This window comes from Neovison vison, chromosome 6 (assembly GCF_020171115.1).
Source record: "Neovison vison isolate M4711 chromosome 6, ASM_NN_V1, whole genome shotgun sequence".
Classification (NCBI taxonomy): Eukaryota; Metazoa; Chordata; class Mammalia; order Carnivora; family Mustelidae; genus Neogale; species Neogale vison.
This window is the reverse complement of record NC_058096.1, coordinates 197867312-197884746: the sequence shown is the minus strand read 5'-3', so window position 1 is coordinate 197884746 and position 17435 is coordinate 197867312. Positions and strand designations below refer to the sequence as shown.

Here is a 17435-nt window from a genome sequence, read left to right as displayed (position 1 = left end):
GCAAGCAGAAAGGACCTCTGAGGTGCTGTACAAAAAGGAAGGTTTTTTTTTTTTTTTTTTTTTTTTTAAATAGGAAGGAGGGTGGGGCAAGGAAGTTATTAGCAAAAGAAAGAATTATTTCAGGCAAGGTCACTTTTCGTTAGAGGAAAGGGCAGGGGGTCTTACCATGCAAATTACCTCATCTTCCCTTTTGGGGGTGGGGGGTGGGATAGAGAGTCTGTGGGTCAGATTACCTCACTGGGGCCGGCCATTAAATTCCTGACTGACTGTTAAAATTACATTTCTGGGAGAGTTTGAAACCACATTTAGGTTAGATAGTAAGTTCTGGTTTGGTCATGTGGCCTAGCACAAGTGACTCCATTTTGGGTCTAAGGTTTTCTTTTTGACAAGGCTTTTGTGGCTGGGGCCAAGGGTGGAGGTTGGAGTCCTGGACTGAGGCCCGGCTTTTAGGATCCCCAGTTCCAAGAACATGGGTCTGAGGGTTCTGGGTCCGAAGGCACCAATTGTGGGGTTCAATTCTGAGGACCTAGCTCTTAGGTTCTTGGGTCTGAAAAGCTAGGATCAAGGTTTAGTAAAACCTGAATCTTAGGGGCTTGTTTTAGAAAGTTTCTGGGTCTGCAGGGCTCGGACTGAGAGTCTCATCCTGAAGGTCCCTTTTCTGGCTGTTAGGCTCCTTGGGCCTGGGAGGTCTGGGTGGGAAAGGTCCAGCTGTAAAACTCTCAAGTCTGTTAGTCCAGGCTTCGAGGGCCTAAAGTGAAAAGCCCAACGTTGCGAGGCTTGGTTTGGCAATCTTTGAGCCGGAGATTTCCTGGATCACAGGGCTCAGGACGCCATGTCTTCGGATCTGAGGATCTCTGGACGTGGTGTCTTGGGGTGGAGTGTCCCAGGTCTGAGGCTGGATGCTGAGGGTATCGGGTCTGCGGGCGGCTGCGAGGAGCTTGGAAACGCGGGTCCAGGGAAGCGGCGACCGCGGTAGTATCGCGCTAGGACCCCGGGGGAGGCGGCGGCGGGAAGGGCGGCCAGTGTTGACAGCGAGGGCGGTGAGACGCCGGCGCTAGGACCCCGCGGGCGCGGCGGGTGGCGGCGGCGCGCGGGGCGGCGCGTGTTGACAGCGGCGGCGGCGGCGGCGGCGGCGAAGCCGGGCGGGCGGCGGGAGTCGGCGCGCCTGGTTCCTGCTCTTGGTGTCGAGGCGGTGGCGGACGGGCGTCCGGGGATGGCCTTCATGGAGAAGCCGCCAGCCGGCAAGGTGCTGCTGGACGACACGGTGCCGCTGACAGCAGCCATCGAGGCGAGCCAGAGCCTGCAGTCCCACACGGTGCGCGGCCCGCCGGTCGGTCGGGCGGCGCGGGGCGGCCCCGGGCGGGGAGAGGGCTTCGGGCGGCCCGGCGCGGGTTGGGCAGGGTCTCCCGGCCGGACAGCAGGGCCGGGGGTCGGCGGCCCAGGGCGGGAGGGTAGTTCCGTGACAGTGGCTCTGGGTCAGGGGCCCCGGGGCCCAGGTGAACTCAGGTCTGCAGGGGCCGGGGGTGGGGATCTCAGCCCTCTGGGCCAAGCAGGAGGAGGGGCTCGGTGGTGCCGCTCCGAGTTGTAGGATTCCCGGGCCCACCTTGGCCAGGCGGAGTCAAGGGAACAGCCGGGACCCCCTCCTCCACTTCTGCCCGCCGCCAGCCTTCTCTCTGGGGCCGCGAGTTTTCCTCCCTTCAGCTGGGTAGCTGAGTGGCGGCGATGTGGATGTGCCTGGCCGAATCGAAGTGTGACTTTAGAGCCTACTTCTTGGGATAGCAGAATGTAAATGGCTGGTGTCTGCCGCCCCAGTTGGTGGGCAGTTGCTTGGCCTAGGCGCAGGAAGTGGTGAGGGAGGCAGTCTGGGGTCCTGCTGAGGCAGGTGTATGAGTGTGCTCCTTCCCTCCTCTAACCTGCTCTTTAGTGGGCAGTGGTAGCATTCATTTGAGTTTAAAATCCACCAGAGTAGCATAAAGGAGTAATAGGTCCTCATAGTAAACACAGACAGAGTTCATTTGTTACATATACTGTCTTTTATGGGTCTTTAAAACCAGGATTGTTTTCATTTGCCTGTACCTTTTTTTTTTTTTTTAAAGAACACTGTGCATTATAATTTACAAGCAATAAACCTAGAAACCAGCAGAAAAACAGGAGCTGTCAGCCAGTAGGACTTTGTTTGAGAAATAATGAATGGGGAGAGAGAGATTCCTTAAATTGTACTGTTTTGTCAGGTCACCAAATCAGATTCCAGCTCTGAGGCTTGTTTGTTTACCATTGCAGTGTGTTTAGGGTTCATCATCTGGAGGCTAAAGCCCCACAATAGCCTTCTGTCTCTCTTTTTGTTCAAGCTGTTCTGGTGACTTCAAAGAGATCTTTTATTCTGTTGTATTAAAGTGGGACTTTTTTGAACCTCAGTTTCCTCTTCCAATAGCTGTGCTTTGTAGGGTTTGGATTGTTCAAAGTGTTCATTTCCAGTTAGGAAGATGATTATACATTTTAAAAATGCATTTCATTTTCTCATTTATCTTTAATCCTCTTTTACAGACTGGGGAGAAGGCACTGTGTTGGACAGAATTTTTACCCTTTGTAATGTATACCTGTGGGAGTATGGGTTAAAGGTTGAAATTTAGGGCAGGTAGTCAAGAATAAATTCTGATATTAAATTAGATTTTTGACTTGGCTTTTGGCACGTAAATTGTACAAACTTCCGAGAAGAAGAGTTGAGTCTTTTAGATTTATTTTGTGTTGAAAGTAAAGAGATGCTTATAAGTACTCACAGATCACTTCTTCCAGGAAGCATTCCATGATGGCCACTGCCCCAAGCCCTGTGCTCACTTCCACCTTGACCTAGATCAGTTTATTCCGTAATCACGTCTTTAGTTTTCTTCTCTACCAGACTATGAGAGGAGGGACAGGTGCTTAATTTTGGGTCCCAAATCCTGGTGTCTGATAGGATTTCATATGTGTTTGTTGAATGAATAAACAAATGAATTGCAACCTTACTTTGCCTCTTTTTTGTTTTGTGTAAAACAGTGTTTTAATGGTGAAAATTGGAACAATGTGGCTTCTAAGGTGCTAAGTTAAGGGGGTCAGTGCTTCAGAAAGGTAGTGAAAGATGTAATAAGATTCCATTTCTACTGCTGAGCTTTTCTTTAAGAAATAAAATAATTAGAGTAGAGAATGGGAGTCCCTATAATGATGACTGATCACAAAAGATAGTGACTCACAGGAGACCCTTAGAGGCAGATGTGGTGGAGTAAAAAACACTGTAGCATTGTCTTGCGCAATTTTTGACTGTTCTATGTTCTTGTCATTTTAGCTGTAGAATTGGAGAGTGGGAAATGTTGCATCAGCCCTGAACTTTATTGAGAAAATCATATGCTGATGCAGACTTTCTGGCTTATTAGCCCCTTATGAGTAAGTCCCTTTAAAACAGGAACTGTTGGAAATTATTTTGGAAAGAAGTAGTTGTTAATGGTGGCATATGAAAGAAAAGAGCATTGTTTTCTATTGGGAAAACTGAAGGTGACTTTCCTATTTGTCAGCTGAAGGGAGACGGTGTCCCAAAAGTCAGGGCAGTCCTCCCTCTGAAATGCTGAAAAATGGATATTCTCCTTGGCTGTAGGATAGAAACATAGAGAGAGAGTATATAGTGGACAGCCTTTGAGTTGGAAGAGGCAAGATGTTAATATAGTTTTGGGCAGACACTTGCTAGTCTCTGGACATTGGTTGGGCAAGTCATAAGAAGGTTAACTTTTTGATGTGTATTTTGATGTTGTAAAGAGGGTAATAAATGCGTACTCTGCCTGCCTTCCAAGGTTGTTACAAAGATCAGACGCAACAGTCTTTATGAAGTATTCCTAAAGGGCGTTTCTTTTTTCTTCCATCTCTTTACTTCCTGGTGAAATAACATCCAAAGCATTAAACATGGTAAAGTGTTATTATCGTAAATAGCTAATTTCTGTCCATGGTTCCTTCCCTTTACCAAGGTTGTTTAGCTATGGGAAAGAGAATTTACAGCAGAAAATTTTAGGTTACATAGGATTTAAAATTTATGGACTTGGGAGGGAAACATTCTGTGGGTTGGAAAATACAGATGCCAGGATGGAGGGAACACAAGGTCACTGCGAGAAAGGCATATTTGCATGAGAAACTGGCAGAGAGGGTACAGATTGGTAGATGATTCTGTTCCTGACTGTGGTTTGATGATTTTATTTTCACTTTTATGGAGCACAATGAATTTGGCTTCAGGAAATAGACCAGGCCTCTGCTGCAAGGAAATGAAACTTCCATAAAATCCAAAGGGACTATAGTTAGGGAGGATGCTTTCAGCTCCGGTGGGAGGAAAGGGAAGGATTTTCCAAACAAAAGGAATTTGAATAAAAAGCCATACAGGTGAATTGTGGGAAAGTTGGGGCTACTGAAGAGAAGACAAGAGAAATAGAGATGTTCTTGGTGATGTGAAAGGGAAAACTTCTAAAAATCAATAGACTGAAAAAGTGCTTACCTAGCTGAAACAGAAACCAGAGGAAACCGATAGTTTTGGAGAGGGTTTTTATCAAATATGCATATCAGGTTTTTGCTGGTCAGTGTGCTATAGTGTGCTAATGCTTCATCTCCATTTGCTCCTTTTAAAATACTCTTTTGTGGGGCTCATCTGATTCAAGGCCTATTTACTCTGCATTTGATGCATTTTGTTCTTGAGAAACAAAAGATAATTTTAGTGGTATTTGAGGCATAACACAATTTTTTTTAAATCTGGAAAGATAATATTACATGTTGAGATCTTTACTGAAAATTGTTCTCTCTTTGAACCTTTGATTTTTGGAAACTATTCTTACACAGTTTATTTATTCAACAGCTCTCATTAATTTGAGAAAAATGTGTTGTGTACCTACTGTGTGCCAAACACATGCTGGAGATCTGGTGGTATGCTAGATAGCTCCTGCTTTCATTGAGCTTTTGTTCTGTGGGATTCTGAGGTCTTCCGTTTCCTGAGGTGTAGACAAGTCAGTCAGAGTCTTTACCTGTCAAACACAGATGGTTTTTTTTTTTTAAATTAATTAATTAATTAATTAGAGAGAGAGAGAGAGATTTCACAAGTAGGCAGAGAGGCAGGCAGAGAGAGAGAGGAAGGGAAGCAGGCTCCTCGCTGAGCAGAGAGTCCGATGCAGGACTCGATCCCAGGACCCTGAGATCATGACCTGAGCCGAAGGCAGTGGCTTAACCCACTGAGCCACCCAGGCGCCCTCGAGACACATTCTTAGCACAAGTTCTTTACCTCCTTTCACAATCTTTTCAGAGGGACAGATTCTCTGTAAATGCTCATACACATGTTAAGATAACCTCCCAGATCCTCCCTGGCCTGAAGCCTGCTCTTTGGCATTGAATCTTAGGTTAAGAATCACTGCTGGAGAAGGTTTTTCGAACCGCAAGGTTGAAGTAGCTCGTATCTAAACAGTTTGTCTTGCTGCCGTATGAACCCTGCTTTCAGGAAGCTGTGGCTTTGGAACAGTAGATGAATTCTGTCCTGTCAGTGGGAGGGAGTTACTCTGGGTTGCACCTTGCTGGGGGCATTGAGGCGTAGGTGCTGAGATGACTTGGTACAGGAGCCCAGCGGAAGGCACGGGCCTCTGTGTGGGACAGCAGGGTGTTGGCGCCCTGGCCACCTTACTCTTTATGACATTTCAACCAGGCTGCCACACTGCTTCTGTGTGGCTCCTCAGAAACTGGTCATCTCTCCGCAGTTCAGTTGAGGCTGGTTTGGGGTGGCGGGAGGAGGGAGTGACAAGAGCGTTGGTAAGGGACAAACCTGGGTCTACGATGCCGCAGCTGTTTCCGAGGTGCAAAGGGAAGGCAGTGTTGTTCCGCATGCCCGCCTTCCAGCCTGCCCTTCGCCCGGTGACCGGGGACTGGTGGGCGGGGACAGGTGCACTTTAGTCCTGCAGGGGGAAATGGAGCCTGAAGAGGGCCTGCTCACACCACACTGAGCACTCTCACTGTCCGCCCCCAGAGCACAGGGAAGGGCTGGTTGACACATCGCTGTGCTCCAGACATCCCCGTGTGTCCCCCTGTGCATACCACATTCACTAACAGCCTGCTGCTCTCCACTCCGTGCTGCTTCTCAGGTTCTGGCTGTGGCTCTCCGACGGCCACTGCGGTCGGTGCTGGGGGTGCGGTGGTGAGCAGGCCTGACTCCGGGAGCTCTGAGCATGCAGGACTCACTTCTGCCCCTTCCCGCCACTCAGAGAGCAAGGGGCATTTGGGTGGTGCCTGTGGGCGGCTTGTTCTGCCTCTGTCCATGTCTTTCTCTCTGAGTTTATCCCCCACTCCAAATCCAGCCTTTCATGTCTGTGTATTGTTACTTTGATTCCATTTCAAACTAGCACATTCCCTAGCGTATAATAGTAAGACTCGGTCCTGTTTGTTGAGTAAATGGATTTGTTGTATGATTGCCGTTATCTGAGCTACAACTCAGGGAACCCTTCCTGGGGACAACTACCTTACCAAGCTCGATATGCTTTTCTTTATTTTTTTAAAAAGATTTTATTTATTCACTTGAGAGAGAGACAGAGAGAGCACAAACAGGGGAAGAGGCAGAGGGAGAGGAAGAAGCAGACTCCCCACTGAGCAGGGAGCCCGAAACAAAGCTCTGTGCCACATCCTGGGATGATGACCTGAACCAAAGGCAGATGCTTACCCACTGAGCCACCCAGGTCCCCCTGCAGAGCTGGATATGCTTTTCCTTCCTGTGAAACTCCCATTGAGCCTTACTGGTTCCAAACATGCAAGCATTTTACATACCTGTTCTTTCTTTCTTTCTTTTCTTTTCTTTTTTTTTTTTTTTTTTAAGATTTTATTTATTTATTTGAGAGAGAGCATGAGAGGGGAGAAGGTCAGAGGGAGAAGCAGGCTGTCCGTGGAACCGGGAGCCCGTTGTGGGACTCGATCCCAGGGCTCTGGGATCATGACCTGAGCCCAAACCAAGAGTCAGTGCTTAACGGATTATGCCATCCAGGTGCCTCCATACCTGTTATTTCTTACTACTTTGTTTTCTATTTGGGTAAGGGAGGAGCAGAGGGACAATAACCTTAGTGACCTTGGACAAACGGTTTAATCTCTGTTTCTTTGTAAAGTGCAGATGATAAGAGTATGTTAGAGCTGCTGTGAGGATTAACTGAGATCACACGTGGAACGTTCTAAGCAGAGATCGGCACATAAGTATCAGCTGTTTTGATGTAGTTTATTACCTCTGTATTTGCCAGAACACTGGTAACTAACTTCTCAGGTACTGGTACTTGCTGGGCGCTCAGGTATGTTTAGCAGAAAAAGGAGAATTATTTATTTAAAAGTTTGTTTTGCTGTCAGCTGTGACCGCTTTACTACCAAATGGCAAAAAAGAGACCAGTGATCTGTCAAAGAGCAACTCCCCTACCACCTTTTTCTTTTTCGCTCTGAAGGAACCTGTTTTGATAGCAAGGCTCAGGGGATGCAGCCTGGGTCCCCTGCCTGGCAGCAGAGCCAGCTGTTGGCATTCAGAGGCGGCGGAAGAGGTGGAAGAGGCAAATGGGCCGGCCACGGCCTCGGCCACGGAACTGGCAGATAGGCTCCCAGAGGCTGGGCCTTGGGGCGGGGGAGTTGCCTGGCAAATGCCCATTTCAGCTCTTTACCTCGAAGCTTTTTTTTTTTTTAAGATTTTATTTATTTATTTGACAGAGAGAAATTACAAGTAGCCAGAGAGGCAGGCAGAGAGAGAGAGAGGGAAGCAGGCTCCCTGCTGAGCAGAGAGCCCAATGTGGGGCTCGATCCCAGGACCCTGAGATCATGACCTGAGCGGAAGGCAGCGGCTTAACCCACTGAGCCACCCAGGCGCCCTACCTTGAAGCTTTTGTGCGTCCCCAACATCGGTGTACACACATTTTCCTGTGGCAGTGGGGTGAGAAATAGAAAGCGCTGTGCTCTGTTCTTGCCCCTGCCGAGTAGACCGTGCCAACCCTTACTTGTGAGGGGGCGGGCTGGGGGGCAGCTGACCTCTTCAGAACACTGCTTCCTGAGACTGGCACTTCTGTTCTGTGGAGCCCCGCTGACTTCCTTTCCCCTAGGCAGGCTGTGCGCACAGACTTTTTGGGTGTCTTTCACTCTGTGAAGCGCAGAACTTCTTCCTTGTCGGAAAGACTCTATGGTTTGGGAACCTTAGCAAGCACCTATGAGGAGTCTCCTGTGAACGGGGCACTGGGCGGTGTATTAAGATAAAAAGATGCAGGAAGCAGGGAGCTTCTTTCCTGGTAGAGGTGGCCGAAGTCTGAACCAAAGGTGTTGAAAGTGCCCGCCTGCCTGGGAGCGCTGAGGGGACAGTGGGAGTGGCTCCAGCCCCCCAGGTCCTTCCTGGGGCTTTGACCTCAACAGCTTCTCAGAGAACAGGTTCTAAATTAGCATTCCCCAGGCTTTTGAACTTGCAGACTCCTTTCATCGTACTACTGAGTTATAAAAAACCCCCTCTGGAAGTGATTTTGAATTAAAAAAATATTTTATTCAGATCAGTACATTATTGAAAATTATATTAATGTTTGGGATCTGAATTACATTGTTTTTTGAAATACAAGAGGCAGTGAGAATTGTGAGAAGATGAACACAGCTTAAGGCTCTGATAATGTGCATCTTCGGACATTTTGCAGAATTACCAATTTTATTATGGTTCTCACTTCTCGTATTTCTCACTGACTTCTCACTTAACTCATATTTTACCATTGGCATTCCTAATAAAAGCCTGTCTTTAGTCATGGTCCATTAATGGGTATAAATGAAACCATGTATGACGCAGAGCAAACGCAATTAAAAAGCAGGCGCCTGGGTGCTTCATTAAGCTTCTGCCTTTGGCTCAGGTCATGATCCCAGGGTCCTGGGATTGAGCCCCAAAACGGGCTCCTTGCTCAATGGAAAGCCTGCCTCTTCTTCTCCCACTCCTCCTGCTTATGTTCCCTCTCTCACTGTGTCTCTCTCTGTCAGATAAACAAATAAAATCTTTCAAAAAAAAAGAGTTGAAAAGCTATGTAGAGGCCCAAACTGTGATAAACCAAATAAACCATGAACACACTCATCTGATTTCTGTGACTGGCCCCATGTTTCCTGTGAGTTCACTTGGAGGCTCTTAGTCTGTTCTGGGCTAAAGGGAGGAAAAAAAAATTTTTTTTAAAGATTTTATTTATTTTTCAGAGAGACAGTGAGAGAGCTCACAAGCCAGGGGAGCGGTAGCAGAGGGAGAAGCAGGCTCCCCTCTGAGCAGGGAACCCAGTGAGGAACTTGACTCCAGGACCCTGGGATCATGATGTCAGCTGAAGGCAGATGTTTAACCAGTTGAGCCGTCCAGGGGTCCCAAAGGGAGAAAATATTTAAATAATTATTTTATTGATGTATTTTTTAAAAATTAGAAATGTAAACAGAAGCCTTGTAACCTTTAATACATAAATCCTTCCTGAGACTGTAGCTGTTCATCCTCTTCTAAACTGTTACTAACCCACCCCATAAGGATCTCAGTTTATTTATTTTTTTAAATTTTTTTTTTTTTTTTAAGATTTTTTGTTTATTTATTTGACAGAGAGAGCGATCACAAGTAGGCAGAGAGAGAGAGGAGGAAGTCCCTGCTGAGCAGAGAGCCCGATGTGGGACTCGATCCCAGGACCCCGAGATCATGACCTGAACCGAAGGCAGCGGCTTAAACCACTGAGCCACCCAGGCGCCCCGGGATCTCAGTTTAAAATATTAAGGAATGACTAGCTGTGTTCTCTGAAGCTGGGTTGCATTTGCAGACTTTAGTTAATTCAGCCATGCTGCTGTGAGCGTGTCCTTTGTTCCTGGCACCATGCTGCACACTTGGGGAGCACATCAGAGCAAGACCCATGCGGTCCCTGCCTTTGTTTGTTCATTCCAAAAGGATCTGTCATGGAGGATTCTGATGGGAAGTAGAAGATGGGAAGGGGAGATTGGGTCAGCTCTGGGGTCCCTTGGAGGCCAGGCTCAGGGATCTGAACAGTAGTGAGGGACGTGAGCACGTTATGTAGCATGTGGAAGTGGTTTTTAGGAAGCTTATTTTGCTGCTGGTGAGTAGGGGTCGGTGCAAAGCGTGAAGGGAGGGGAGAAGAGAGTTCAGGGTGGTAGTGAAGCGATGGGTTAGAAAGGCCACATCAGGTCAGTGGCAGTGGGGAGAGAAGGACTGGAGAGAGGCAGGAACGCAACAGAGGCTAGGTAGAGGCCACAAGGGAAACGAAGGCACCAGAAAAGAATAGAGAATAGAATAGAGAAACGGTCCAGGGTAAGTGAGCAGTACTGGTTTACCCAGGAAGATCGTGAGTCTGAGTCTGGTTCTAGAAAGTTCAGGCAGTACTGAAGAGGCAGTGGCACTTGCCATGATAACAGCTAGGGCCCAGCCCTGTGCTAAGTTCTCTATATTACTTATCTCACTTCCTAAGTTGGACAAATGCAGGCGCCCATGTAACCACTGTAACATTTTCATCACTCCAGATATTTCCTTGAGGCCTCTTTGCAGTCAGGATCCTTCCTCTGATCCCTGGCAACTACTGGCCTGCTTCCCGTTACTGTCATTTCACCTTTTCTAGAATGTCGTATATATAAATGGCATCTTTTAAGATATAATGGTTTGCATCCGGCTTCTTTCACTTAGTGTAAAGCTCTGAGATTCTTTCATGTTGTCGCATGTTTCTTTTTATTGCTGGGTAATATTTCACCTTTTGTTATGCATTCATTAGCTGGTGGACATTTGGCTTGTTTCCACTTTGCAGCTGTTGGGAATAGAGCTTCTATGAACATTGGGTACCAGTCTTTGTGTGGACAGACTTTCATTTCTCCTGGGCAGGTATCTAGGAATGGAATGGCTTAGTCATATGGTGAGCATATATTTAACTTTAAAAAAGCAATTGCTCAGACTTTTTTAGATTCTTACCTGATTCTCATGACAACTCTGGATTGAGCTATTATCTCCATTTTTCTGTTGGAAGAAAATGAGGTCTAGAGAGGGTAAGTAACTTGTTCCAGGCCATGGGGCTGGGGGCTGCAGAATGGTCTGTAGGCCAGTGGACCTTGAGCCATCCCCAGCCTGATCTGTTATCAGGGCACACAGAGCCGTGGACCTGTTTGATGTCTCCATGAAGCCTGGGCTTAGACGAGGCTGAGTTAGGGGTCCTCCCCTGAGTCACTGAACCAGACAGTGATTTGGGTTGCCATTTTCTCCCTTCTCCCACCCTGGCTGCAGAGGCCTGGAGTTAGTTCATTACGTGCTGTGGAGGCTGTAGGGCAGTGCTGTCCAGATCATGCATGTAATTGTAAGTTTTCTTGTATCCACATTAGAAAAGTAAAAAGGAAAGGTGAAATGAATTTAGGTGATCTATTCCTAACCCAATATATCCAGAATATTTCAGTGGATAAGCAATATAAAAACTATTAATATGTTTTATGTTATGTCCTATAAAGTTTTTGAAATCTGGTGTGCATTGTACAATTACAACATACTGCAGTTGGAACTAGCCACATTTCAGATCACGATAGCTACATCCTGCTTGTGGCTACTATTTTGGACAGGCCAGATGCAGACATTAAAAATAATATCGAGATGTATGGTTGCTAATATGGAAAGAGATTTGTCTTATATATATATTTTTAAAGATTTATTTATTTATTTGACAGAGATCACAAGTAGGCAGAGAGGCAGGCAGGACCGGGGGCAGGGGAAGCAGGCTCCCCACTGAGCAGAGAGTCCGATGCGGGGCTCGATCCCAGGACCCTGAGATGACCTGAGCCAAAGGCAGAGGCTTAACCCACTGAGCCACCCAGGTGCCTCGAGATTTGTCTTATATTAAGTGGGGCGAGAAAAGCAAGTCATAACACACTATGTTTACTGTGCTTATGTTTTCATAAATATCTCATGTGTATGTCTGCAAACAGTTCATAACTCTACTGTCCAGTGGCTACAGTTAGCCACTTAGACTACTTAAATTTAATAAAATTAAATAAAACTTAAACTGCAGTCCCCCAGTCAGTGGCCACTCTGTTGGGCCTCACAGCCTTAGGTCAGGACTCTCTCCAGATTGCTGAACGGAGTGAGAAGACCTGAATGGGAGCACAGGACATGACCGCCCTGCAGTGACCACTGAGACCAAGAGCCTAAATGATTTCTGATAGTAAAGCACAGGGAGGATGTGCAGCTGTTGTTGGAGGTGAACAGGAGCTTAGTGTGGAAACAGAACGGCCCAGTCAAAGGCCCTGTTGCCTTCTGGGACAGCTGAAGTTAACCACCATTCACATTGCTGGGCGCTCACTCCAGAACCTGATACTTGCTTCAGGACATCTAAAAATGTTCCTCTCTGCTCTTTGGAACCTGCCTCGTGTTCGGGGGGTGCTTATTTAATATTGGGAAGAGAAAAGACTTTTCACATTTGTACACAGCTTCTCTACGGTGCCCGGTTACATCCAGCCCATAGTTTGCGAACGTGCAGGAGGAGGCAGCTCGCGGAGCGCAGAGGTCCTCAAGCTGGGATCCCGGGCTGGGAGGTGTGGAGAGCTATGCAGCTGTTTCAACTCCTGTCCCCCAGGCCTGGGTTCCTGTGGTCCGCAATGTGCCCTCACTCTGGGCTCCTTCCTCACTTGAGCGACTGGTTCTGCCTGTTTCTCTGAGCTCTCCTGCAAAATGAGGGGTGTGTGATGTGGAAGCGTCCCGCCTCAGGCCACGCAGGGTCGGAAGTGCTGTGCCCTGGGTCAGAATGGCATGGAGTCCGTTCTCCTGACTTCCTAGCTGAGTGCCCTCGTTTAAGGCATCCTGCCCTCTGAGAGGTGGGGTTCTTGTGAAAGAGATAGTGACACGTACCTCCCAGCACTGTGGGGAGTTGGGATAAGCTGAAGAACCGAAGAGTAAATGCTCCACCAACGTAGCCGTTTCCCCCTTCAGCTCTGAAGAGGCCTATGGCCATCCGGCTTGTAGAGTCACTACACGGTTATGATTGGAACTAGCGTCTCAGGAGGACACCGGGATGCTTTTAGGCGAGGCAGAATAAATTTGTGTGCAGTCAGCCCTCCCTCATCCTTCGTGATGCTGAGCGGTTCTACTCCTTTGAAACCACTAGGGACTTCCCGAGCTTGACTTCCCCATAGTTTCAAGCGCCTTTCCCACCAAATATTTTACCACCGCTGAAACTAATAGGAGCGTTAATTTGTTTGGCTTTCATCTTCTGTTTTTCCAATCTCCCCAGCACAGTAAAGGTACTGGTGAGTCATAAAATGACTGAAAGTTCACTTACCAAGGGAAGAAAGATGATAGCTTGCATTCATCATGGATAAGGTAATGTGCTCTTCTCTGAGTTCCGATAATCTCAGTTCTTATCACTCAGGATTCGTTTGAAAGTAGCATGTTTAAAATTACATGTGTAGCAAACCAAGGAACTTTTGGAAAAATTGTTTTTCCTGATTAGGAAAGTAAAATAGGCTCATTGCAGATAACCTAAAAAATATGCAAAAAAAAAAAAAAATAGCCAGGAGAATTTAGACCACACATAATTTCACCTCAGAGATAACTACTGTTAATATCTGTTGTAGTTCCCTCTTCTTATCAATGTTATCAGTTTTTTTAACCCTTTAGAATATTTGACATTATAGCATCCACATTGTCCTGTGTCATGAAAAATTCCTATAATACACCATTCTAAAGGCTTGCATAGTCTTTCACTACATGGTCATACCATAAACAACATAACCTTTCTCTTACTGTTGATATCCGGCTCTTGTTAGGGTGAGGCTTTTTACTTAGCTTCCTTAAAAGTGAATATCGACAGGATTCCAGGCTGGCTTGGTTGGTGGAGCGTGTGATTCTTGATCTCCGGGTTATGAGTTTGAGCCCCACATTGGGTATAGAGATTACTTAAAAATAAAATCATTTTTTTTTTTTTAAAGATTTTATTTATTTATTTTGACAGAGAGAGAGAGAGCGCGCTCGAGTGAGCGCACAAGCAGGGGGAGTGGCCAGGAGAGGGAGAGGGAGAAGCAGGCTCCCTGCTGAGAAGGGAGCCATAAGGAGGGCTCCATTCCAGGACCTCAGGATCAGACCTGAGCCAAAGGCAGACTGAGTCACCCAGGTACCTGTTAAAAATAAAATCTTAAAAACAAATAGGTAGGAAAAACAAATAAATGTAAGCGTAGAAGCTGGGACAAGAGAAGCTGGCGTAGTGGTGCCTGCTGTCAGAAATCAGACTGATACGGTTATTTCCTGTGTTCAGAGAGAATGGCTGCTTTTTGTTTTTCCCTTGGTACTCCTGACAGTGCTGTGGCCATCTCCTGAGCTTGCTGATTGGGGCCCTGGGGTATTCATCTGTACACACCTTGTGTTTGCTTTGTCTTAGCAGGAAAGAAAACTAAGTTATGGAGCTGGCCTCTGGGCTGGGTACTGTTAAGTATATGGGTTCCTCTAATATTTACTGCCATCCTGCTGGAAAGGTATGCTTTTGCAGATAAACTGAGGCTCAGAGGCTCAGCAAAGTTAGGTCTCAAAACTAGTAAGTGCCAGCTGGGGTTTGAACTGAGTCTCTGTGACTGGAAAACCAGGTCCTCTCCCCTTGGGGACTTGGCAGTGGAGGCATGGGGGAGGCGCGCGCACTGTGGCCCATCAGCACATCAGCCTCCAGAAGGCTTTGGGGCCATGGCACAGAGCGGGGAAGGCAGAGAAGTGGCCCCAGGAGGAGGAACACTTCCTTCTTTGCTGGTACCCAGGTCGTTACTAGCTGTCAGATACCAGAGCCCCCATGAATATCATTATTTCCGACCAGATCGGAGTTTTCTTGTCAGCCAGCTAAATAGTGGTTCTCGGAGGTTATGTTCACTGCATCTGTTTCTACACTTTTAGGGCACTGGCCCAAGAAACTTGAGGATTATTGGAGGTCATATTTCGTTTTTAATTACTATTTAATTGAGCCCAAGATTTTTGAGGGTTTTTCCCCCTTTGCTTTGACGTAAGATGGGATTCATGTCCCATCTTAGCAAATTATGTGATTTGTTTTGGCGTCATTTAAGGGTCCTTGTACCACAGAATGCCACAGAAACTGCTGTTTAAAATGCCATGTTCATTCTCTAGTCATGTCTGTGGCCAAGAGGATTTTTGAGCGCTGCTTTGCAGTGTTGCTCCTAGCTGAACATCGGCAGTCTTTGAAGTCAGGCAGGGAGACCAGCTCCCCCGGCAGGGCAGGAGACTGTCCCGCAGAGGAGAGCTTGGACTTCAAAAGGCCTGGAGAGGGAAGAAGCTTGCTCAGTAAGGTGGTGGCATCTCACTGCAGGCATCAAAGCACATTTATGAACGTGTTTCTTGCCCCTTCTGGGAACACAGAGTAGAAATTGGAGAACTTGCTTTGCATGAAGGTGAAGCACACAGTTCTATGATTCAGTTAGATTTTAAATGAGACTTATTTCACTTGGTCGAAAAGGAGATACAGTTGGCTTCACTCACCTGCCCAATATTTAATTTCTTTATTTATTTGAGAGAGCGCATCTGCACACAAGTGGGGAGGGGCAGAGGAAGAGGGAGAAACAGACTCCCTGCTGAGCAGGAAGTCTGATGCAAGACTTGATCCCAGGACCCCAAGATCATGACCCGAGCTGAAGGCAGACATTTTACTGACTGAGCCACCCAGGTGCCCCCCCCTTCAAATGCCTTTTAAAACACGAATGCTGGGGCATCTGGGTGGCTCAGTGGGTTAAAGCCTCCGCCTTCGGCTCGGGTCATGATCCCAGGGTCCTGGGATTGAGTCCCGCATCCGGCTGGGGAGCCTGCTTCGCCCCCCCCCCCCGCCTACTTGTGATCTCTGTCAAATGAATAAAATCTTAAAAAAAAAAAGCTTTCATTGGTTTGGGGGCAGGTTTTGCACATTATTGGAGTGCACAGCAATGGGAATAAAGCACTGGTACATTTCAGCACTGAAAATCTACAAATGAAACAGCAATAGTAATGAATATTTAGCAGAGCAAGGAGTCATCATTAATTCTAGGTGAAATATTAAGAATTGTAAGCAGCCGGGCAGGTTGCTTTGAGCTGAGCAGAAGTCCTGCAACTGAGAATTTCCTTCGAGACTTTGTTGTCCTTCAGAATGCTGTTGCCCAATACCTGTGAGCTGTGGCCCTTGTGCTGTGTGATACCATGGGTTTGAATATTAGGTTTATAAAGGGATGATAAATCAGGGCTTGGAAGATCCATGGAGACTTTCTTTAAAAAAAAAAAAAAATTCTGTTTTATTATTTAAGTAGAGTTGACTTACAACTCTGAGAGCATGAGAAGGGGATTAAGGAGTAGAGGTAGAGAGAGAAGCAGACTCCCCACTAAGCAGAGAGCCTGATGTGGGGCTCTCTCTCAGGACCCTGGGAGCATGACCTGAGCCAAAGGCAGGTGCTTAACTGACTGAGCCATCCAGTCGCGTGGCCTATTTATTTTATAACTGGAAGTTTGTACATCTTAATCCCCTTCATCTATTTCACCCATGTCCCCACACCCAATGAGATTTTCTTGAGCATGCTGTTTGACTTTTTTCCTGTATGTAGGTGTGCATGAAAAAGCAACATGCTTCCTCCTTTCCAAAGAAGCAATCAGTCAGTTAATTAATTCCCACCAACGAGTATTTGCTACTGTGGGCCTGACCTCATGCTGGGTGCTGTTTGCAATACAAAGAAATACGTTGATTCTAGCCCTTGAAGAACTTAATTCAGTTGGAGAGAGTCCCTTCTCTCCCCGGACATAGGTAGACATAGGACAGTGACATGATTAAACAGCTGACCTTGCCAGGTGTTGACTCGGTAGAACAGAGAAAGAGAGGAATCGGTAGGGGATGTTTAGGACACACAGAATCTGACTGAACAGAGGCGGGTTTGAGGCGGAGGAAGAGTTAGGACACTTCGGGTGGGTGAGAGCCAAACATGGAAGCTAGGCTAAGCGTTGGGTTTTAGTCTCTGGCCATTGGGAACCCTGGAACGTTCCTGAGCAGGGAAGTAGGATGATGTTGGATGGCCAGCAAGTTCATCCATGCTCAGCGTTCTTTGCAGGCCTTCCTATGAAGGGAAAGTGCCAGGAGGAAGTGGGTTTGGGAAGTGGTGGACTAGTAGGTGCTGGAGACCGGGCCTTCCACCTCAAGCTATCACTTTCTTTCTAGTCAACGTATTTGCCTTTTCAGAGATCCCAGCTGCAAAATGAGGGTAATGGTTCCCATCGGCAGGAGAGGCAAGGGTGGGGATGGAGGAGGCTCTGAGGTTTGGTGGGGGCTTGGCTCATTTGTTTCCTTCCTCTCTTGAGAGGGTTTTTATTTTTATAGTGGAAAGCTGCTTCCTTTTTAAGAGGTTTTAGAACCATGGTTCTCGCCCCTGGCTGCACGTTAGAATCACCTGGGGAACTTTTAGGACCT

The 17435-nt window shown here is 47.0% G+C and overlaps 1 protein-coding gene across 1 annotated transcript in view; it reads left to right on the top strand.

The window, feature by feature from the left end:
• The first annotated feature begins 1141 nt into the window (after nucleotides 1-1141).
• Nucleotides 1142-17435, top strand: part of PXK (PX domain containing serine/threonine kinase like) — a 76797-nt gene continuing 60503 nt past the window's right edge. Inside the window, 1 exon segment of the mRNA XM_044253301.1 lies at nucleotides 1142-1315. Coding sequence (XP_044109236.1) covers nucleotides 1214-1315 — 102 coding nt within the window. The 5' untranslated portion in view covers nucleotides 1142-1213.